The sequence below is a fragment of the Oratosquilla oratoria genome, chromosome 22, assembly GCF_046742065.1.
Source record: "Oratosquilla oratoria isolate Oo_2021 chromosome 22, ASM4674206v1, whole genome shotgun sequence".
NCBI classification, from domain to species: domain Eukaryota; kingdom Metazoa; phylum Arthropoda; class Malacostraca; order Stomatopoda; family Squillidae; genus Oratosquilla; species Oratosquilla oratoria.
In genome coordinates this window covers 46386644-46409972 of record NC_134798.1, presented here as the reverse complement: position 1 = coordinate 46409972, position 23329 = coordinate 46386644, and the positions used below count along the sequence as shown (strand labels likewise).

At 40.3% G+C, this 23329-nt stretch overlaps 2 protein-coding genes across 13 annotated transcripts in view; one reads left to right on the top strand and one right to left on the bottom strand.

Annotated features, from left to right (window-relative positions):
• LOC143037521 (putative serine hydrolase) overlaps window positions 1-23329 on the bottom strand; it is a 106358-nt gene that overhangs the window by 15055 nt on the left and 67974 nt on the right. Inside the window, exon 1 of one of the 5 annotated variants that reach the window (XR_012967475.1) lies at window positions 9392-17035. The exons of the other annotated variants lie outside the window; for them this stretch is intronic. The gene's annotated coding sequence lies outside the window, so the exon portion shown is untranslated. Of the gene's footprint in view, window positions 1-9391; window positions 17036-23329 lie in introns of those variants that run through there. 5 annotated transcript variants of the gene reach the window in all.
• On the top strand, window positions 6050-21649 carry LOC143037519 (bromodomain-containing protein 2-like). 8 transcript variants are annotated; one of them, XM_076205885.1, is made up of 3 exons: window positions 6050-6172; window positions 8058-8444; window positions 17367-21648. In XM_076205885.1, exons 2-3 carry the CDS (start codon window positions 8389-8391, stop codon window positions 18367-18369), a joined length of 1059 nt encoding a protein of 352 aa, XP_076062000.1. In that variant the 5' UTR covers window positions 6050-6172; window positions 8058-8388; the 3' UTR covers window positions 18370-21648. The 8 variants fall into 8 exon arrangements, with proteins under 8 accessions (XP_076062000.1, XP_076061998.1, XP_076061995.1 ...); XM_076205883.1 differs by lacking the exon at window positions 6050-6172 and adding an exon at window positions 6274-6411; XM_076205880.1 differs by lacking the exon at window positions 6050-6172 and adding an exon at window positions 6391-6517.

Below are 23329 nucleotides of genomic sequence, written 5' to 3'. Positions count from 1 at the left end.
TTACGTTTCTGGAGGCTTACCGGTACATTCTTGGTCGAAAGGGCCACTGAGCGCGATATTCCTTTGTAATCTGTACCACCTTCTTCCCAAAGTCAACAATCCACGTGTATGCCTCATCACGCTCCTCCCTCCTCTTTTCCGCGGCTTCCGATGCCAGTTTCGTCCTCTCTTCTCTCTCCTTCTTCGTCCTGTCCCCGAATATACTGATTTTTCTTATCCCCTTCTCTTCATTTTCCTCCAAGTATTCTACCTTGCTGCTCTTGCTACTCTGCCTCAAACCTAACCCTCAGGGGTCTCGGGTCCGTGCGTGGTGTAATTCCGGTCATTCTTTCCACCGCGTAGCCTTGTTGTGTCAGTGATTTTATATTGCGACGTATTCACCTCCATGTGCTCGGAGAAGACTTTCATCACACATTTAAGGTCTCTGGCCTTCCCCATCTGGTTTAAGCACTCCCACCATTATTACGGTAGGTTTCTTGCTCGCTACTCCTTGTCCCTCTCCTCCTCCAGATCAACCTGGACCTTTGTCTGTAATTGTTCATTTTGGGTGTTACCCATGTGTTGTAGTCCATCTCCCCTCTGGAATACAAACTGCAGTTTCTCTTTCACTTCGTCTTTTAGCTCTTCTTTTTTCCATGCCTCTTTCATCTCACTCCCTGTTTTAGTTATGTCTTCAATTCGTTTTGTGTTGCTTTATACTTGGCCAATAATGCTTATTAACTGTTCGGCAAAATGTTCGCAGTTTCTTACTGAGCAGTAGAATTTTGCACGTTTTCCTGTTTTTTTTTCCACACACGAGCCTCTTCATATGAAAGTCCTTCACACTTTAACTTAGTGGTGGGCAGCTACCGGTAAAGTTACCGGTTTTATCGGTAACAACCTTAACGGTAGCTTACCGGCAAAAATTCTGCTACCGTTAAGGTTCCGTTAACCGATAAGCTATACCATAACACTCGGAGAGCGGTAATCACGTCTCGGCTTGGTGGTACTGAGTGACGGTACTGACGGTAGTGGTGGGCAGCTACCGATAGTTACGGGTTTTATCGGTAACAACCTTGACGGTAGCTTACCAGCAAAAATTCTGCTACCGTTAAGGCTCCGTTAACCGATAAGCTATATCATAACACTCAGAGAGCGGTAAGCACGTCTCGGCTTGATGGTACTGAGTGACAATACTGACGGCCCACTGTACCGCTAATTTTACCGGTTAAACTTTTACCATTAAGCAAGTATGTACCGCTAAGGTCTTGGTAATTATTTTACCATTAAAACCGGTTTTTTTTTTTTTGGCATTTTTGTCAATTTCTCAATAGAATTAATGTTTTTTTCTGTGATCAGCATACGAAATTATATTAATTGTGAAAGTTTCATCGAAAAATTCCGCGTCGCCAAATGAAGACTCATATATGTATGTATATATATATATATATATATATATATATATATATATATATATATGCTAGTGATGAAAATGCCAATATGCTTCTGTTTCTAAATAAGAATATGAACTAATTTGTATGAAAAGATAATTGAGGAAATAAATAAAAAATATGCTAACAATGAAATCTAATATATCCTTGAGTATTCACCTTGGTCTTTGGATCACGTGCTGGGCTAATTTGTATGAAATAAGTATTAAAACAAGGGAACATTAAAAGCAGTTTTTAGGAAAACATCTATTACAAATTAGTCAGTTTAGGTTAGTTTTTAAGAAAACATTTATTACAATTTAGTCAAAGCTTTATATGTGTATGTGTGTGTATTAACAAAACTCCCACTCCCACATGCACCCTCCAAACATAGACCCATGCATGCAGAGGCGGACAAAAGTTTATACACCACACCCACCCTCAGACACCCTCCTTTCACTCACTTGCGCGGTAGATAGCATACTAAAGTAGCACCAATTAAAGTATGACTTTTTCCCTTTACAATGACATAACAATCAAAATAATATGTAAAATAGAACCAGACATATAGCTTATTAAAGGACAAAAACATTGATTTTTCAGGAGAGACAGTTAAACTGGGAGGCTGGATACTGTAGATAGGCGGCATGCTTCTACCTCTAACTTTGATAACGCACTGATATCTATAAAATTCAAAATCATGTGTTTACTGTTGAGAATCATAGCTTGCTTCCGATTGGTGGGAGGAGTTGCCAGATATCTCCATAAACACAATATCGTAAACAAAATAGAACTGGCTATCGAAATTTTTACTTTATTTCAATATACAGAATATGCAATGGGGTTGTGACTACACACCATAGTAGGATGAAATTTGTTTAAAGATTTAAGTCATAAAGGCGACTACTACCTCACGAGTCTTTTACCGGTAAAATACCGGTAATTCCGGTAACGGCATTGTTGTTTACCGGTAATTCCGGTACTGAGATTAGCGGTATTTGCCCAGCAGTAAGTGAACCCAGTAACTACAGCGTATTCCATCATTTACCCTTATTTGACAGTGTCCACACAATTCAGTTTTCTTCTCCCCTTTGTTTACATTCGCGGTGGCCATGTTGAATAATATAGTGTTCAGTTTATCTTCCTAATATTATATTCTTTAATTGAATACTATGATTCTAGAACAAAAAATATAAAGCCGTTGAAAAAGTAAAATCGTCTCTAAAACCTTTATAAGAATTATAAAGAAATTGATATTTGATATGTCGTTTTGTAGTGACGCAGCCACAGGCGGTCACACACTTCCCATAGTTGGCAAGAGGTGAATATGAGCTAGCCAATCAGGAGCCAGCAAATGGTTCTCGAGCGGCTAGCGACCTCTCTTGCCAACTACGCTGAGCCGCGAGCGACCCTTAAATAGGGCAGCGGCGGCTAGTCAGGAGAGAATGGTAATAGCCACGGCAGCAGCAACATCTCGTCCAGTCTTGTAGCAGTTCCATCGAGCCTCGCCGTCATCAGCCGCCACCGCCTCTGACGTTAGGCTCACCGTCCAGCTACGACTGATCAGATCCACTAACCAGTGGCTATTACTTGTGGTTTTACCAAAGAGATTAGAATAAGAGACCAAAGTGAATTTCATTTTCCCTGGCTTGTTCGAACCAAACCACTACAGTTTCACTACACTAGACGCAAGGTAAAACGAATACTACAAGGTACGTTAGCAGGGGGATGAGGGAGAGCCAGAAAACCTCTCCACTGCGCAGGTAGATGATGACGTCAACGTAAATATCGAGACCAGGGTTGCACGGGTCGAGAACTGTCAGTCACTCACACACCAGTGTGTAGAGCGAAGCTCCATCTTCTGATTAAAGGGGTAGCTAAGGCAGACAAATAACATATAAAAATGCCAACATTTTGTATAATGCAGAAGTGCAATGCCGTTAGACTGAAAGGTGATAAAAATATACATTTCTTTTCACTACCCATAGATAAAAAACTTAGAAAGAAATGGATTGAATTATGTGGCACACACAATACTCGGTCATCTGGACATGTATGCAGCCGTCATTTTGAAAGTAACTATTTATCAGCAACATTTCCTGAAAATTTCATTCAATTGCAAATAAACAGACTAAAGAATGCGGTTAAAACATAACTGAGCTTGGTGGAGATAAAGGTCTACATATAAAATCCACGCTTGACATGTCATCCCATCTAATAACTCGTCATATTAATATAATCCACCTAATGTGAAAGCATGGAAAACATTTTTATAACTTTTCTGGCGGTCATATCTCAGATACTGATAATTTGAGGATAAGAAAATCATACTGAGTAATTTCAGTATTGTGAACATCATAGTGTAATTTTAAAGTCTACCATACATACAGATGGTTTTCTTTAAAGTTTACATTTTCTTTCACCTCTCACTCTCCCACTCTGCATTTCCTATGACGTCACGGTGGAGGTTCGCGGAGGGGGGGGGGTGCTCAACGTACCTTATAGTATTCGTTTTACCTTGACTAGACGAAGAACTTTCAAAACGTCCGACTGATCTTTACGTTTTTTTCATTCTTTTTTTAGAGTGCCCCTTACATATGATTAACTTAGGTGACATTTAGTCTTACATACATACATATACCAAGGCTTTTTCCCCCTTTCAAGGGAGGTAGCCAAAAAGGGAAAGGCACAAAAACACTCCCACCCATTTCATCCCTAAATACACTCCACACCCCTCCCTATCATCTGAGCACCTCCTGGATGACGGGTCATCCCTGCACCCTGCCCACCGCCCTGGGTCAGAAGCAGTGTCGCAAGACACAGCACATCCACAGCAAGGCCGCTTCATTTAATCGGCGACCCCCCTTGCATATAAGGAGAGGACGGGGAGAAATCCCTTCGGGCTGCGTCAAAATTTACTCACACATACTACCCCCCCCCGCCCATTCCTCCTCATGCAATCACAACATCATCCATATACAACCATTCTCCACTCACCTCTGTCTTCCGTCCTCTCCCTTCCTTCCTCAACAGACATTCCCCTCTTCCCCAAAGCCCCCTTCACCCCATCCATCCACCTCATCCTAGGACGTCCCCTCATGTTCACTCCCTCCACATCTGCCTTCCATACCTCTTTTACTAGTCTTTCTTCACTCATTCTTTCCATGTGTCCAAACCATCCTAATATTCTTTCATCAACCCTATCTCCCAGCTCCTTTTTCACCCCTGTTCTCCTCCTCACCTCCTCATTTCTCACTCTATCCAGCCTAGTAACCCCCACCATACTTCTCAGACACCTCATCTCAAACACATTCAAACTCCTTCTCTCTTCTTCTCTTATGTTCCACGTTTCTGCCCCATACAGTGCTGTTGGCACAATCACTCCTTCATACAGTCTCCTCTTCGCATCCATTCCTAAATGTCTATTCCTCATTACACTCTTTAATCCACCAAGGCATTTACTCGCTTCTCTCAATCTACATTCTACCTCCACCTTTTCCTGGCTAGTACAATGGCAGCACACTGGCTTTTTAATCACGGGGTCAACTCGTGATCTCTAATTTGACTTGGCACCACGGTGCGGGGTTGAGTCTCGCCTCGACTGTGGCCTCTGTTCAAACCGTCGCCTCGGTGCAGAAGTTAGGAAAGACATCTGCTCTGATTAGTGACCCCCGACCGCTGTTCGTGACTGGGGATCACTGTGTGTGTGTGATACATCAGCTTCGTCCGGGTATCGTCACTGTAAGTGTGGCATTACACCGCGGAGACACCGTCTCCTGCGTTCGAACAGTTCCGGACCACCGACAAGGTTGAGGTTCGAGTGGGCAACAGCCCCCCCCCCCTTCCCCGCAAAAAAAAAAAAAAAAATATATATATATATATATATATATACATACATATCACTTGGACAAAATGTAGTAGCACATTTATAAAATTAATTATAATCACTAAAAACCCACAGTCGGAATAAAAGGAAACTTAGAAGAAAGTATAACTTCTATATTTCGGCTAATGGCTATAGCCCTCTTCAGAAAAACAGCTCCACGTCTCCTGAATCCACATAAGCAATTGGAGAGTGCCGTGGAGCTAATATATCCTGGGTAAGGGGTCTGGTCAGGGACTGTTTGTAGCCACATATGAATATTTTCATGAGATCACCCCGTATTCTACGTCTTTCCATAGAGTGTAAGTTGAGGCTGCCTGAGCCTGACCTCGCAAACTTCTGAGCCCATGTATGACTTTGGTCATTCTCCTGATTCCAGTGATTCTATATATATCCATTCTATTGGACGAAGACCAAAAATGTACCGCATAGTCAAGGATGGGTCTAACTATTGCCATGTAGAGTTTGAAAACTACATCAATAGCAATAAACCCTAATGTCCTGTTAGCAATATTCCTGAATTTCCTGGCGCTGATGCACTGTTTCTTGGATTTAAGGTCAGGATTCACCAACACTCCCAAGTCTTTCTCACATTCTTTATAGAAGTGTTATCTAAGCTATATCTGTTTCCTGAGTTGTGTAAACCTACGTTTAACACATTGCATCTTAATATATTAAAGTACATTTGTCATTTCACCGACCATGCAATTTGTTAAGACCTTCCTGCAGTATCCCAACGTTTTACTCTGACCTAATATGGCGCCTTATTTTTGTGTCGTCCGGAAACATACTATCATCACTCATAATCTCATTGTCCAAGTCGTGTACATTTTTACTGAACAATAAGGGACCCGAAACCGAGCCCTGGAGAATTACGCAGGTAACATTTTCCCCCATTTGGATTTTATACCGTTTGTGTTGACCCGCTGTTTTCTGTTACTAATCCATTTAAACACGTTTCCTCTTAATCCATAGGTTTTTATTTTATTAGTAGTTTCTAGTGAGGGTTCCTGTCGAACGTTTTGCAAAAGTCAAGATAAATATCATTGTAACACACTCGTAGTGGTTAATTATAGAATGTGAAAATAATGTTAAGAGCTAGAAACCGCTCAATTCCATGTAAGTGTTATCAATTGCAGTAGCGAATAATGCATATTTCAATTCGCCAGTCGCCACCCCATGTGATGTCGACCTTATACTTGAAAATCTGGGTTGAAAGTGTCAGGTGAGGGTGAGTGCATATATGTATGTATATATATATATATATATGTATATATATATATATATAATATATATATATATATATATATATATATATATATATATAATGTGTGTGTGTATATATGTATATATCTATCTGTCTATATATATATATATATATATATGTAATATATTTATATATGTATGTATATATATATTATATATATACAGTATATATATTATATATACATATATATATTTACATTTATATATGTATATATATATTGTAAATGTAGAAATATCGTATTCACGTAAACGTGTGCAAAGACTGGATGTGAAGCTGTGGTGTCTACCCTGACAGGCCTGCTCTTCAAATGTATATTTGGCACCATCCATTCCAGTGTTTTCCAGAAGTACTTATTGTGTTCGTTCACATTGTCGGGAGTGAAGCTACAGCCGCGAAGTAGGCAATTAATCACAATTTGGTTCACAACATACGTACAAGTTGATTTTTATATAGTCCATACATATGATATTTACTTAGTTTACTTAGTAGAATTTAGAGGGTCTAATGGAATTCCTGATGTTTGAGGTGAAGTAGTTCTCATGGGATGCAGAAAGTCGGTATGAGTACAATGCAAAATTAATTATCTATTTAGCTGTCCAAGTTCCCAAGATATTGCATTTTGAATGGTACCAAATCAGGTCTATTTTGTTCCAGGAAATCAGGCCAAAAAGTGTGTAGCCAAGTCCATATACATAACATTGTTTGTAACAACACTTGGAAATGTAGTGCTAAATTGACCTGAGAGGTTGGAAGTGTTTACTTCATTTTTCAAGCATCAGAAAGTTGGGAGAACTACGAAATAACTATAATTATTACCTTGATTAGCCAATATGGCGGAAATCAAATATAGCAGCCCAAGGAATGACATCAACAAGTACAGTTATTCACACAATGTTCAATAGTAAGATATAACTGGAATATACTACCTTACATAAGGTTAGAGCACCAGTATAGATCATGATAAAGCATGCAAAGATGATTCAACGGACAAGTCTGCATCGGCGGCTGAGATGCCACAATACGTTTAACGTCGTTACCTGACCTAATAGAAAAAACTCATTTTCTACTTATGATTTCTCAGCTCTGCTGTTATACCCTGCCCTGGTTTTGGTATCAGAATAATGTGTGAGACTAGTAGTTTCCGTGTATTTGGGTCTGTTACCCATTTATTGGAGTTTTCTAGCTCATTTTTCTTGTTGAAACATGAACAAATTGTCAATTTACTGCTGAATGCAGGCTGCCATGTTTTTTCATGTTTCTATGTACTGATATGTAACTGGTGATGTCATTGGTTGAAATTTAGGATCTTTCCGGTTATACGAACTATCGATTTTTTGGGTATTTTTACATTTTTTCAATGTATTTTTTTTCCGTACAATCCGAAAATGACATTGTTTTTTTGGAGAAACCAATAGGTAAAAAGTTATTCAACTTTAAAGTTATTTATTCCCTATGTAATACTGAAGAAATGCTAACTTTCATTTTTCCTCTCTTTCAGGGCAAAAATCACGTTATTTAGGTTAATATGAATACTAAATACAATCTAAAGTGGCTATTTGAGAATATTAAAACAGAGCTTGATGCGGCAAAATTCCTTCAAGAGAAGAATATTATACCACAGAGCAAAAAATGCCAAAGAAAGCATGAAATGGAACTAAAAGAAATGAATGGATGCGCTAAATGGCGTTGCAACAAATCAAGTTGTGGTCAGGAAAATGTTACAGTTCGTAAAAATACTTGGCTGGAGGGCTCAAAATTACCTTTGACAAAAATCATTATTTTCATATATTCATGGGCAAAAGACTACACAAGCTCTAATTACTGCAACGATGAGATTGAAATCAACAAGGATACAGCAGTCGATTTCAACAATTATCTCAGAGAGGTAAGTAAATATCAATAAAATAAACTAAACTAACCTAACCTAACCTAACCTAACCTAACCTAAACTAACCTAACCTATCCTTTCCAGGTATGTGTTGAAACATTGCTGAAAACCCCAATGGTCATTGGCGGACCTGATACAACGGTGGAAATTGATGAAACTCATTTCAGCAAGAGAAAATACAACAGAGGAAGAGAGCTACCAGAGCAATGGGTCTTTGGTGGAGTATGCAGAGAAACCAAAGAATGTTTTTTGTATGCTGTTCCAAGAAGAAATGCTGAAACACTGACACAATGCATAAAAAGGAGCATTCGACCTGGAACAACAATAATAAGCGACCTTTGGAAAGCGTACGACGGCATATCACTACTTGATGGATATAATTATAAACACTGCACTGGAGGGATTCACCGACAAATGATTGATTCTTATCTCTGCGAGTTTGTGTGGCGGAAACGTATAGAAAAGGACCAATATTTTGAACAAATATTGCTAGATATAAGTAATTTTGACGTAAAGTAATTCTTTTGAAGGAAAAGAGTTCTTTATTTGATAAAAGATTGAAAACATCAAAGAATGTATGTCTTACATTTGATAAAAGAAAGGAAAAATCAAAGTTTGCATTTCTTCAGTAATGCATAGGAAATAAATAACTTTAAAGTTGAATAACTTTTTATCTATCCATTTCTCCAAAAAAACAATGTTATTTTCGGATTCTACGGAAAAAAATACATTGAAAAAATGTAAAAATACAAAAAAAATCGATAGTTCGTATAACCGGAAAGATCCGAAATTTACTATAATCGTAGTAAAATACACTCTCACAACATTTTTATGAATTAAATTTCCCACTATATGTAAATTTAGCCGTTTGAATGGGGTGTGCATAAAATGACACTATTGGCGGATGTCATAGACAGTGGCGCCTCTAACAGTGTTTGACTTACCTATCATAGCTGTGGTGGTCCACCGCTACTACTAGCCCAGAAGTCTTCTTTTTGCAAGTCAATCTGGTCTTGAATGGAGTTTGAGGCTGCCCTGCAGTGAACTGTATACCCAGGTACAGGTCTGGCAGTGTTTTCAGATATTTATCTAGGTGTAATTTGAATTTGGTAAATGGGCAGTTCTTGATCTTTCTTGTATGTTTCGGTAGTGTGTTGAAGATCCTGGGGCCATTGTGAGTGAAACTGGAGGGCAAAAGGGTCCTGATTCTATCTGAGGCAGATGTAGGCAGTGATTTCTTTTCACATATGCGACCGTTTCTATTATGTATCTCTTGCAGAGACAATGTAGTTGGGTCAGGTTGATTCTCCAGTATTTTCAACACATATATGGCCCAATATCTCTCGTCTTTGTTGTGAGTATAGGCCTAGTTTTTTCAGGCAGTCCCACTAATTGAGGCCCTGCATGCCTTTGATTTGCCTGGTGAAGTGTTTTTGGATAGAATCTAGTTCCTGTATGTCTGCCCTTTTGTGTGGTCACCAGAGTTGGCTACAGTAGTCAAGTACTGGTTGTATAAGTGCCTTCCAAAGTGATAATATTAGGTGTTCCTCTCTTGATTTGAAGGTCCTAGTACCCATCCAGCCATTTGTCTGGCTTTACTAGTAGTTTTGTAGATGTATTTGTAGGTGGCATCTTCATTGAGGGGAATTCCTAGGCACTACCACCGGACTCTAGAATATAGTTATGCCTCCCCTAGTGTGGAGTGTGGTGGAGCTTTTTAGGTTGGAATTGGGGCTACATTATAGGATTTCAAACTTCACCTAATTGAACTGCATGTTGTTAATTTCAGCCCATTCTGAGACTTTGTCGTGGTTGTCCTGTGATTCCTGGATGTCGGTCTCGTTGCTGATTCAATGGCTGAGGGTGGTGTCGTCCGCAAAGGATGACAGAAACGAGCTGTCCATGGCTTGGCCTATGTTATTCATTAGGACCAGGAAAAGTAGCGGACCCAGCACCAAGCCCTGCGGTACACCACTGATAACTGCTGACTTCTCTGATTGGTGGCCATCAACAGTTACCACCTGTGTCCTTGTTCTGACAAAGTTATGGAGCCATATTCCAATCTTTCCCTTAGTTCCCACGGCCTTGAGTTTGTGTGAGAGGATGCCATGATCAACTCGGTTGAAGGCCTTAGCAAAATCAAGGCACACAACATCGTTTCTTCATCTGGCAAGCCCTTGGAGCAACCATTCATAGTGGCTTAACAGGTTGGAAAGACATGATCTCCCTTTATGAAAACAGTGTTAAGATTTACTTATTAGTTGTTTTTCTAGGTACATGGTATTTCTCAATATCTTTTCAAAAATCTTTGATATGGGAAGTAAGTGCTACTGGTCTAGTTTTGGTCAGACTTCTTTCTCCTCCCTTGTAAATTGGAGATATTATGGCTTCCTTCAGTCTGTTAGGTATTATTCCTGTACCTAGGGACAGTTGCCAAATTTTCTGAAAGGGGGATGCTAGTGCCTCTTTGCATTTTGTAAGAATGATGGTAAGCACACCATCTGGGCCAGCAGCTGAGTTTACTCTTAAGTTCACTAATTGCTCTCAGCAATGTATGGTAAAATGTATGTCGTTGAGTTGTGGGTTTCTGTTGCTTTGTATTGAGAAGAATTCTTGGGGATTGTTTACAATACTTTCAATTTTTTGTTGAGAAAACACTGTTGTGTATTGTTGTGCTAAGCTATTGCTGGTTTCCTAGGAGTTTAATGACATGTTACCATTATCTCCTTGGAGTGGTCTAATTTTGGTTTTTGCTTTTAAGAATTTTTCTACAGTAACTGTAAAAGTACTCAGGATTGGTTTTAATGTTTCTTATTGCTTGAATGTCTTTGTTTCTTTGCTCCTCATGAGACATCGTGATTTCTCTTTTCTATTGTGGCAATTTTGTCATAAAGGGCACATTTGCAGTTTTCATTTGTTGCTTTCTTTATTTGTTGGTTGAGAGAAGTTCTTCTTTTCATCAGTATTTTCCGGTCTTTAGGGATGTTGCTTTTTCGAGATGTTAGTAATCTTCTTTCTGGTATTTTATTTTTGTATACTCTTTGGATAGTCTCAAGGAAGCTGTCAAGCATAATATTTGGGTCACTGCCTTGGAGGAGCGTTTACCAGTTTATGTTGCTCAAGGTTGAGTTTACCTCATCCCAGTTGATGTTGCTATTGAAGAAATTAAATTTGGAGAATGGGGTCCTCACAGGTGGTATGGTTTCATCATTTGGAGAGTCTGGTTTACTATAGTTTGTGGTTATCGTTATAAGGCTGTGATCCGAGAAAATTATTTTATTGGTCATATAGCTAGACATGGCATCTTTGTTGTTAATAAAGAACAGGTCTAGGATATTGTTCCCTCTTGTTGGCATGTAAATGACCTGGGTCAGAAACATAGAGTTGGTAAAGTACAGGAGTTTCTCTGCTTGTGATTTGTCAGTTTCGAGGGCTCCTGCTATGGGACCTTCAGGCCATATTTATCAATCTGTAACACCAATAAATGTACAGAGTGATTATTTTCACAGGTTGATGAAAATAAGAAATTATTATTTTCACTGACCGGTGATAATAAAGGTTACAATTTTCAACACGGATTTTCAAAAAACTGCAAATAAGTACAATGGCCACAAATAAAATGTTTACACCAGGGATTTTTGGATCATAAAACTCAAACGTGCAACTTGCATTTGTGTTATTGGTACCTTGGGCTTACATTTAGTACTTTGTCATATTTTCCTTTGACCCTAGCACCTGCTGGATCCTTCGTGGTGTGGAAGTGGCAAGATTGTCGAAGTATGAGATGTCTATTGATACCCACATCTTCAGGGCCTCCTTCAGATTGGTGACGTTGGTGGGGCACAACTTTTCCAGTTCATTTTTCATTATGTTCCAGGCATTTTCTATTGGATTTAGGTTGGGCGAATTGCCTGGCCAATCCAACACTTTGATATTGTTGTCTGTGAGGAACTTTTCCACACCTTTGGACCTGTGGACAGGGGCTCCATCGTGCAATAAAAAAATTGCTCTTGTGAATGTCATAAACAATAAATAATCCTTTAATACCTCACTGTAATTATCACCTTTCATTGTGACATTTTTGGGAAGGAAATATAGTCCACCCCTGCCCTTTGCACCACTAAAACACCATCACACTATCCGGGTGTGAGGGTGAGGACATGGGTGTTGAAGGTGTATAGAGGGTCATATCGGGACACATCACTGGACCCCCCTGACAAGTCGGACAGTGCTCTCATCACTGTACACCACTTTTTTCCATTGATCTGGTGTCCAGTCCTTTTATTTCTTGCAAAAGTGTACCCTTTTCTTTCTCATGGCCTCTGTGAGCAGCAGCATCTTGGAGGTGTGTCTGCATGGCAGGTCCAGGTCTTTTTAGAGGCAAAAACTGGATCGTGCAGACAGCGACATTTTGCAACAGCTCTGAATGCTTCTTTAATTTCACTGTTGTCATTGAAGGCTGCTGCTTCATGTCTCTCTTTAGAACCTTGTCTGTTCTATGGGAGGTCTTTCTTTGGGCTTCAGAGCCCAGTTTTCTTTGTGGAACCGTACCCTCAGGGAGTGCCACAGCAGCTTTCTTGAGTTTGTAGACAGACACTGCTCATGTTCAAGTCTGCAGCTACATGTTTCACTGACACTCCCTGTTTGAGTAGGATGAGGGCATGGATATTTTCTTCCATTGTAAGCTTGGTATGACCCATTGTGATGATCAGGAGCCATGTAGTAGGGTATCAGAGTTGGTGGGAAAGTGTAAAAAGGTGCACTGAGGAGAGCTAAAATGCAACACTTGCACCAAGCTCTGGGGAGACATTGAGGCATGGTGTGTTGATGAACAATGGAGGCAGACAGGCTGTAGCCCACCATGTCACACCAAGCTCCTCCCATTTTTTGTATGGCTAGAATGCAAATGAAATGTTAACAGCAAATCTCGTTAACTTTTCACTTGTTGCAAATGTAAACCTTTCTTTTGTGGCCACTGTACAAACCCAGCACTTACACTTTGAATTTTCCTCCAAACTCGTTAATTGGTTGTTGTTGTTGTTGGTTTGGTTGGTGGGTTAGAAACTAACATTCATTGCACTCAGGCCACTGTGAGCTGTCAGACAGTAAATGCACCTCATTCTCATATAGGCCTACATGTAGTACCTGCCTTACCAGTTAATTATGGCAAACAATTTAAGTGTAACCTTTGGACAAGTTTTTACTGATTTTGAAGAAAAATTAAAAGCATATCAGCAGGAGACTGGAAGTGTTTACAGGATGAAATCCTCCACTTCTGTTGAATTTGAAAAACCAGCACTACAAAAAGCCCCTACCTGTGATTTTTGTTTGTGCTTACTATGGATTGCCAAAGAAGAGTGGAGTTGGTTACTTGTTGGGAGCAAAATGGAAATACAACTGTTCACCATCCCACAAGCACCAGCAAGAATAGATGCAATGAGTGATGAAATCTGTGGCATTGCTCCAGAAAAAACACTTAATGGAATTGCTCCAACTTTTCAATCTGTTTCCAAGCAAATGAAGGCAATAAATGCACACTTCCCCATAGTTAAGTGCCAGAGCCATCCAAAGCAAAGTTGAACATTGGGAGACTTCAACACTGCACAGAGGAAGCATAAAACTAGTGTTCAGGTGAGAGGTAAATTTTCTAAGAAGGCAGCAAAGCTACCAGTATTGAATATATCAGAAGAGGAGACTGGATGATCCAAGCATAATTACGGAGGACATCTGCTACATCTGTACCAGGGAAGATCCACCTTGAGAAGGGAGCCAGGAACCAGTGACAGAGTGGACAGATTGTGCCAAAAACTGTGGGAGATGGTTTCATACTGCTTGCATCAGGCACTCCAGTGGCAGTGTACAAGGATATATTTGCAATACATGCTGAGTTGGGATGCTCAAGCAGTGTTTTTTATACTTTTAATTTTTTGAATTTTAACCTTTTATTGAATAAAACAAGAAACTGCAGTAACCTATGAAAATAATATTTAGTATTTTCACCAACCAATAGCTATAATAGGCAGTAAGGAATGGTGGAAATTGGAAGTGGGGAAGGGGGTGGCATCACTTTTATTTTTTTGAGGGGGGAAGTGAAATGTCACTCCCATGGGCTTTAAGCCCATATGGTGGGTGTTTATGGAAGACACACCCCTTGCAGAGATAAAGTGGGATGGTTTAGCTTATCAGAGGAGCATGGAGGGGGGCAGTAGAATAGAGGCTACAGCTATTAGAGTGGCAGCGGCCCCTCTAATAGCTGATGGAGCTCATAGGAGCTTTGAAGGCAGCTCACAAGACCTTCAGTGGGTGCCAATGGTTCCCATCTGAGGAAAGAGGTGGCAGGACAGTCAGGTAGGTAGTGCAGGTCGGCATTTTCAGCATGGCAGTGGTTGCACTGGCAGTCTTCTATGGTGCACCTGGGATTCAGTTGCCAGAAACAATGGTCCTCATGATGCAGCCAGAAGAGCAGCTTTTCTAGCCATCTGGGAGTGGAGCAGGGGAGTACTTGGGGTTCATATGCTGTCACCCTTTTGTACCACTTGGCCCATTGGGAAACTTCTGCCTCCAAACTGTGTTGGAGGTGCCACTGTGTGCATGCTAATGCCCTGGTTTGGAGTTTGAGCTGGCTCCTGCTGAGGGGAGACCTGGATGCCCACCTTGGGGCGCTGGCGAGCAGCCATGCCTGCCAAATCAGTGAGGTGATAATGACGCTCCATTCTTTGTGGTGTAATTTGTGCAGGAGCACAAGGATATTAGTGAGTAGGTGGACTTTGTCTCTGGGCTCTGTGTGTTGCAAGCAGCTCATCAGGTTCAGAGAGTCAGTGTGGATAACCACGGAATTGGAGTGGGATATGAGGGAGTGTTTTAAGGCCCCCTGCATCGCTATGGCCTCGGCTTGGAGAAAGGATGTGGAGTCGCTGACTCTCCTGCTGAAGATGCATCCATCAGTTATGAATGCAGCTCCAGCCGCGTGCGAGCTATTGGTTTCCAATGAGCCATCTGTGTAATACACCACATATCCAGGTTGCATCAGCACTCGGATACTGTTGTCTGCCGACATGTGCACTATCTGGGTGGCATGCACCCTTCTTCCCTGGGAGTGACGTCATTTTGAAGGTCATGGTGGCAGGCATTCGTAGTCTGGGTGGGATGTCGGTATGTACTTCTCGAAGAAAGATTGACATAGTTGGAAAGAGTCCAGTAGCTTGGCCGCTTGAGAGAGAGCCAAGTGTTGGGGCAAAGCAGTGTATCTACACTCTCTTGGGAGGCGTAGATGGCCTGACTTAGATCGGTCTTGCTGGGGGAGTGGAGTGGGTAGGCAACAAAGTCTGCTCCTAGCATTTCAATCCTGAGTTGGAGAGGTGGAACTGAGGCCTCCCGCTGGAGGTTGAGAAATTTGTACCACCATTGCGCTCTCAGGATGACTTGAGCTGCATCATTCTGGCATGGTTCAAGCCACTGCACCCTCGCTGGGGACAGATTCCTCATCCTCGGGGGGGGATTTCAATGTTCACCACCCATCTCCATCATCCACACAAGGCCCTAATGCTGCTGGGAATCATCTGCATTTCATGTTGAACTCCTCCCCCGACATCACCCCAGTGAATGACGGATCACCGACCTATGTATGGGGAGACGGGGTGGCACTTAGGCAGTAAGGGCTCTGCGTCTTTATATATTAATTGTGCTCTAACCTTCCTCTGTACTTATCCTCTGAAGAGGACCACAGTTAGTGGTCGAAATATAAGGATTACTTCACTTCTGAGTTTAAGTTCTCTGAAATTTGAATTATCATACTTTAATTTCTTCTGCCACTGTATCTATCAAAACAAAGATGGCGTCTCAAGCAGCCCCAGTGTACATTTGTTTGTTGCTTTTGTCATCCTTTTCTGTCATTGATTTCCACCAAGAAAAACATATGTGGTTGTTATAATTTACAATTATTATATTTAATATTCTAATGCTATATCGCATAGGTATACAATTCTGAAAATTTACACTGGGGCATCAACCAGGTTTATTGGGTGTTTACCCAAACTGAAAGTACTACCTTCACATTATCTGCCGCATTTTAGACATTGATTTAAAAGTATAAAAGATTAGTTACACATGACCTATTCTTGGTGAACCCATTCTGTGAGTCACAAAATCAAATGTCTATGTAAATCTTGATTCTATTAACTATTATTTCCAGCATTTTACCTATAACAGACATCAAACTGATTCACCTGTAGTTGTGCATAGAAGATTTAACACCCTTTTTAAAAATGGGAACCACTTGAGCATGCCTCCAAGAAATGCACATGAATCTAGTGTCTACCAACTGCAGTCGACAAACCAACTCTTCATCTTTGGCTCTTGCTTGATTCACTTCCAGAAAAGATTCATAATCCCCATAAAATCAGTGAAGCCAAAAAGTTGATAATAATAAAAAAGCCTTGTTTGACAATGAATGGATATCTTTTATGCATGAGGGGACAGAGACAGGGGTCACCAATTAAATGAAGTGGTCTTGCTGTGGATGTGCTGTGTCTTGTTGCATTGCTTCTGACCCAGAGCGGTGGGCAGGATGCAGGGATGACCCGTCATCCAGGAGGTGCCAAGAAAAGAGGGAGGGAGGGTGTGGTGAATAGGAGTGGATTTATGCCTTTTGTCTTTGGCTACCTCCCATGTAAGGGTGAAAAAGCCCTGGTTATATGTATGCATGTACATTTGGAGGTGCTGTGTTGTGTTACTAAATATTGGGGTGTTTTGGATTTAAACCATTTTATTAATCCATTTACAGGAAAATATATTGCACGTGTAGCTTATGATAAAACGTGCATTTTAAAATAGAAATGGTACAAGTAGCTATTAGTGCATAACTAGGTTACAAAGCCCATCTTTTAAGGGGAGCTATCTTACCTTATCTTGTTATTACAGGGATTTGATCAATATGGAGGCAACCAATTGTGGTAGTATGCAGATTGACTCCTCTCATGAGACAGGAGCAGCTGTAGAGCCTCCCCCTCTGGAAGAGCCCATCATAGAACCAATAAGTGGTATTGTGCAGCCACCATTTCATCCACCACCCCATCGACTTGGGCGGGTTACAAACCAGCTTCAGTACATGCAAAAAAATGTTATGAAAGCTGTGTGGAAACATGCATATGCTTGGCAGTTCCGTCAGCCTGTGGATGCTGTTAAACTCAGCCTTCCAGACTATCATAAGATTATTAAACACCCTATGGATCTAGGGACTATAAAGAAAAGACTTGAGAACAAATATTACTGGAGTGCCAAGGAATGTATACAGGACTTCCATACTGTGTTTACTAACTGTTATGTTTATAATAAGCCTGGTGAAAACGTAGTGATGATGGCTCAAATTTTAGAAAGGGTTTTCTTAAAAAAGGTGTTAAATATGCCTAAAGATGAGGTGGAGGCAACTAATGGTGGCAGTATGCAGATTGACTCCTCTCATGAGACAGGAGCAGCTGTAGAGCCTCCCCCTCTGGAAGAGCCCATCATAAAACCAATAAATGGTATTGTGCAGCCACCATTTCATCCACCACCCCATCGACTTGGGCGGGTTACAAACCAGCTTCAGTACATGCAAAAAAATGTTATGAAAGCTGTGTGGAAACATGCATATGCTTGGCAGTTCCGTCAGCCTGTGGATGCTGTTAAACTCGGCCTTCCAGACTATCATAAGATTATTAAATGCCCTATGGATCTAGGGACTATAAAGAAAAGACTTGAGAACAAATATTACTGGAGTGCCAAGGAATGTATACAGGACTTCCATACTTTGTTTAATAACTGTTATGTTTATAATAAGCCTTGTGAAGACGTAGTGATGATGGCTAAAGTTTTAGAAAAGGTTTTCTTAAAAAAGATGTTAAATATGCCTAAAGATGAAGTGGAAGTGGATAAAGACCTTTAGTTATAAGAATTGAAATTATTATTAATGGGAGAGAAGTATGACAGTGACAATATACTCTCAGTTGCTGCTTCCTTTTCTGGATTAATTCTCACATGGTACTATGACACACCACAGGGTGGTGAAGTAACAGATGGCTTTCCTTCAGTTTGTTTTTGCAAGTAAATGCCCTGGAGGATTAAGAAGTATAATGAGAAATAGACATTTGGGAATGGATGCTAAGAGGAGATTGTAAGAAGGGGTGATTGTGCCAGCAGCACTGTATAGGGCAGAAACATGAAACATAAGAGAGGAAGAAGAGTTTAAATATGTTTGAGAAGTATGGTAGGGGTTACTGGGTTGGATAGAGTGAGAAACGAAGAGGTGAGGAGAAGAGCGGGGGTGGAAAGGGAGTTGGGAGATAGGGTTTATGAAAGTACTGTATTGGGATGGTTCGGACACATGGAAAGAATGAATGAAGAAAGATTAATAAAAGAGGTGTGGAAGGCAGAGGTGGAGGGAGTGAACATGAAGGGACAACCAAGGATGAGATGGATGGATGGATGGGGTAAAAGGGGCATTGGGAAAGGGGAATGCCTGTTGAGGAAGGAAGCAAGAGGACAGAAGGTAGGAGTGAGTGGAGAATGGTTGTGTATGGATGATGCTGTGATGCATGGAAGGGAGTGGGTGGGAGGTGAGGGAGTATGTGTGAATGATATTTTGATGCAGCCCAAAGGTATTTCTCCCTATCTTCTCTTTTTTTCTGCATGAGGGGATGGAGAGTGGGGGTTGCTGATTAAATTAAGCAGCCTTGCTGTGGATGTGCTGTCTTGCTGCATTGTTTCTGACCCAGGGTAGTGGGTGAGATGTAGGGATGACCCATCATCCAGGAGCCAAGAAAAGAGGGAGGGAGAGATGGTGAATAGTAGTGGAGTAAGTGGGAATGAAATAGGTGGGAGTGGATTTATGCCTTTGACTTTGACTACCTCCCCTATAAAGGGGAAAAAACCCTTGGTATATGTATGTATGTAACAATCTAAAGTAGAAAATATGTTGATGAATATATTATAAAAAATAAAAAAAACAGGAAAGTGGGCAAAAATATGAGTTTTGATTTTTTTTCAACCCAGGTGGGTAAAACCAGGTTACCTGCTCTTTTGCCAATCCTGCTTTTCAAAGATCTTGCAGAAGCTGGCACAGAAACTTGTATCTTTTCATCCTGGTATGTTTTTGTTCAAATAAATTTCAAAGCGTACAATGGTATGAAGACAAAATTTACAAGAATTTTATATAAATCACAATGCAACAAGAAATGTTAATGCCACCTATTAAGGTTAAAACTGGCATATCTACCCATTTGTCCCTTCCCATGAACATATACAGTAGAAAATATAAAACAAAATGTTCTGCTTCCAGCAATATTAAACCTGATGGATTTTTCCAAGAGTATGGTAAATTAAGTTTCCAAATTTATAATTTTTTTAAGTATTATGGTCCTAGTTGATCTACACTTAAAACCTTTGAAATCATATGTAATTATAAACATCAAGTTCATTCGTCATAAAAAAATTCTGGAAGTTTAACTTGGGAATGCTGAAGTTGAATGAACTTGTTCCTTGTTTGAATTACACTGCTAGATTTTTCTACAAATTATGCAAACTTTATGCATTGCTCTTCAACAGATTGATGGTTTTGTCATTTTTAAGTGCTCCTGAGGCAATAATATTTTGTGCTGGATGACAAGCAGTGCACAAGACATCGGTGGAATGAAAAAAAGGAATTAAATATATAGAGAATGGATATAAATGACAAAAATAAACTTAGTATCAACAATCAAATATATATCAAAAGGGCTCTTTCCTTTATAAGGCAAGGGAGGCAAAACAAAACATACACCTATCCAAAAATCCAATCACCACTGCTCCCATTTTATCACCCTGTGGATGAAAGGAGTGATTGGGAAGTGTGGAGTTCCAGGAAAAAATCGTAGTGGAGAGTTGATGGTTATATGTCTCGAAAGAGTTGATAGCAAATACAGTGTTTAGGAAGAAAGTGAAGAATAAGTACACATGAGAGAGGGTGGTGGATGGAAGGGTGGTAGATAGAGCATTAATGGACTATAGTGGTAACCAGGAGTACAGTATAGTAGAAAGGGTTAAGGATGTACATGTTCTAAGGGGAGAGAGTGGGGGAATATCAGATCATTTTCTGGTGGGAGGTAAGTTCAGAGTGAAGAAAGAGGAAAAGGGCAGAAGGTAGTGAGGTACTTAGTGAACTGCTCAAACGAAAAAGAAAAGGAGTAAAAGAAGCAGAGAGAGGGGTTAAGGATAGAGTAGAACTAGGAGTGGAGGAGGAATGGGAATGGTTCAAAGAGGGAGTCATAAGGTGTGCAATAATGGTGTGTGGAACAAGGAGGACAGGAGGAAATGAAAGGAGAGTGGTGGGATGAGGAAGTAAAGAAGGGTAGAAGAGGAGCAGGCTTTCACAGATTGGTTACAAAATAGAATGTGCTAGTTTATTTTCTCTAATTATTTGTTAGCATAATTTTAGCCACAACCGATTGAAAACCTTAGTGAAATAAAATGATAATTGGAGTCTATTCATATAACTTGTATAGTACACCAAGGCATTGGCTGAGTGAACATTCTTCTCAATCTCTTCAGTATTCTCATAGCCTCCAAATATGTCTGTGCCATTGTTGATAGGAGGCAAGTCGAAACAGGCTAGACTAAGGCATCGTCCAAGTTTGAAAGTGCTGTGCTAAACAGTCGCACACATGTGCACATGTACATAAATTACATGCCGTAGGAAGGGGCAAATGTACATGGGGTAAAACTGGCCGTTGTCTTTGTTACATACCTAATTATGATTGACGGAAATAAAACCACCAACTACTATGTGTTTTGTTTTGTATAGTTCCTCCCTTTGTTTTGTTGACAAACATGATCAGGTATGTCACAAAGACTGGCCAGTTTTACCCTATGTGACTACTTTTGTCCCTACAGCATGCATGTACAGCTACACAGAAAACTATCGTTAGTAGGGGTGTCGAAACATTCGCTAATGAACATAACCTTATGATACCGAAGGGTTGGTATTTCTGGGGTTCGAATTGTTCGAATTCCTTCTGAATGAATATGAATCGAATAATTGTTCCGGAGTTCATATGGATTCACTATGACATGATAATCTTATTTCCGATGGAGACTTCAACTTGTCTCAAATAGTTTCGTTGTTTTGTGTCAAAATGATTAGCGTGATTTACTAACGATAGTTTTCTGTGCAGCTGTACACCATCTGAATAGAATTATGGAAATCCCATTTTCTGTCCTGAAAAATTTATACATCACCCTGTAAAGCGAAACAAAGTTTAGAACATTCCTTGCATTACCAAAATCAGTAGCCCATTCCGATTTGCTGACGCAGTCGGAAAATCGCAACCAGATATTCTCATGTTGATTCCTGATGCAGCAACACTCCTTTGATCTAACCTTTCCCTCCGTATGTTATTTGACAACTTCACGACGTGAAGGCATTTCGTCAAATGTTTCCAACATACATCATTGTCCACAAGATTTAGAATCGGATGGGCAGGGGTTTCAATAAAGAAGTTTAGTGGTGGTGAAATGAAAACGAGCGATTCTCGTTGCGCGTTATATTTACGGCACCAAAGTTTGTCAACCAGGAAAGATGTTTTTGTGCATTTTTAAATATTCGGTCCGTCCCTGATGGCCTGGCACTACAATTTCTTTCAGACTTCTCTTGCCTACGTATTTCTTAAAAAAAAAAAAAAAAAAAATCACAATTTCGTGTACGTATGCTCGACGGCGCAGTTATAGTGTTAGCAATTGCTACTGCAGCGGTTTGCGGTCGAATCTCGCCCAGGAATTAAGTTATTTCAATATCGCCACGCTGTGAACCGTTACTCCAACTCTCGCGGACGGGGAGTTCGGTGTGTAAGGTCACATTATCCAAAGATTGGCCATATTTGAGTTCTCATTGGGAAGGGTAATAGCTGTCGATCACGTGTCCAACACGTGATCCAAGACCATGGTGAATCGCACAAACTTGGCTATTCTCTCCTGCACCCCAGTGTTGTCATTTACACACACACACACATATATATATATATATATATATATATTTTTTTTTTTCCTGTTGCTCAAAACAGTAAATCCACGACGCTATTCTAAGGTTATCGTTCTCCACCAGTGTCAGGTGCAAGTGTAATTAATACATCATAAAATCCAACATTTCTTAGGCCTCCTCCACCACCGTTCGTATTTTCCCTTTCATTCTTTCTTTTGCGAGACTAATTTATTCCGGTGGAGAAGGGATAAACGCAAACGAAGAAGTCCCATGTGTTTTTCCTTCTCTGTCGTGTAATGTTTGGGAGATAATTATAAAGCTGTTAATTATCGTGTTGTAATTTTTAACACGTTGTTGTGCAGCTATATTTTAACTGTGTCGTGCTGCATTGCCTCTGACCCGAGCAGTGGGCAAGGATGGCCCTTCATCCACAAGTAGCAAAGATAATAGGGAAATTATTAACGAGTGGGATGGATGAAGGTAGATGTATGCCTTCGTCGACTACCTCCCTTATGCGGGGAAAGAAGCCTATTTATATATAGTATTTTAACATCTTTCATACCTAGTAGTACTCTTCCTTCTTTCTGGCTTCTCTCAGGGCATTATTTTTGTCAAGTCACCTTTTCATTACTCTATGAGTGAGCAATTTTATGACAACGTGCGCCACTAGCAGAAGCAAGTGGCTGCATTTTCTAATTTGTGATGTTACCTGATAGAGGATATGCAATTATAAAATAAAGGTGATTTCATCGCGGAGTTCTGGATATTTGTAGTATGTAAAGACTGATTTTTTTTTTTATCAATATGACTTGATATTTCAGATCAATGGAACCCCTGTTGGTGTTTGGCTTACCAGATTTTATGCAGCATCAAAGATATCTTATAGTGATATGAA

Bases quoted from the DNA above. Each gene is read 5' to 3' on its own strand.
- LOC143037519 (XM_076205878.1), top strand. From the start codon at position 6,867: ATGTATATTTGGCACCATCCATTCCAGTGTTTTCCAGAAGTACTTATT. The intron at 6,956-17,366 runs GTAGGCAATTAA...TTGTTATTACAG, and splicing joins AGTGAAGCTACAGCCGCGAA to GGATTTGATCAATATGGAGG.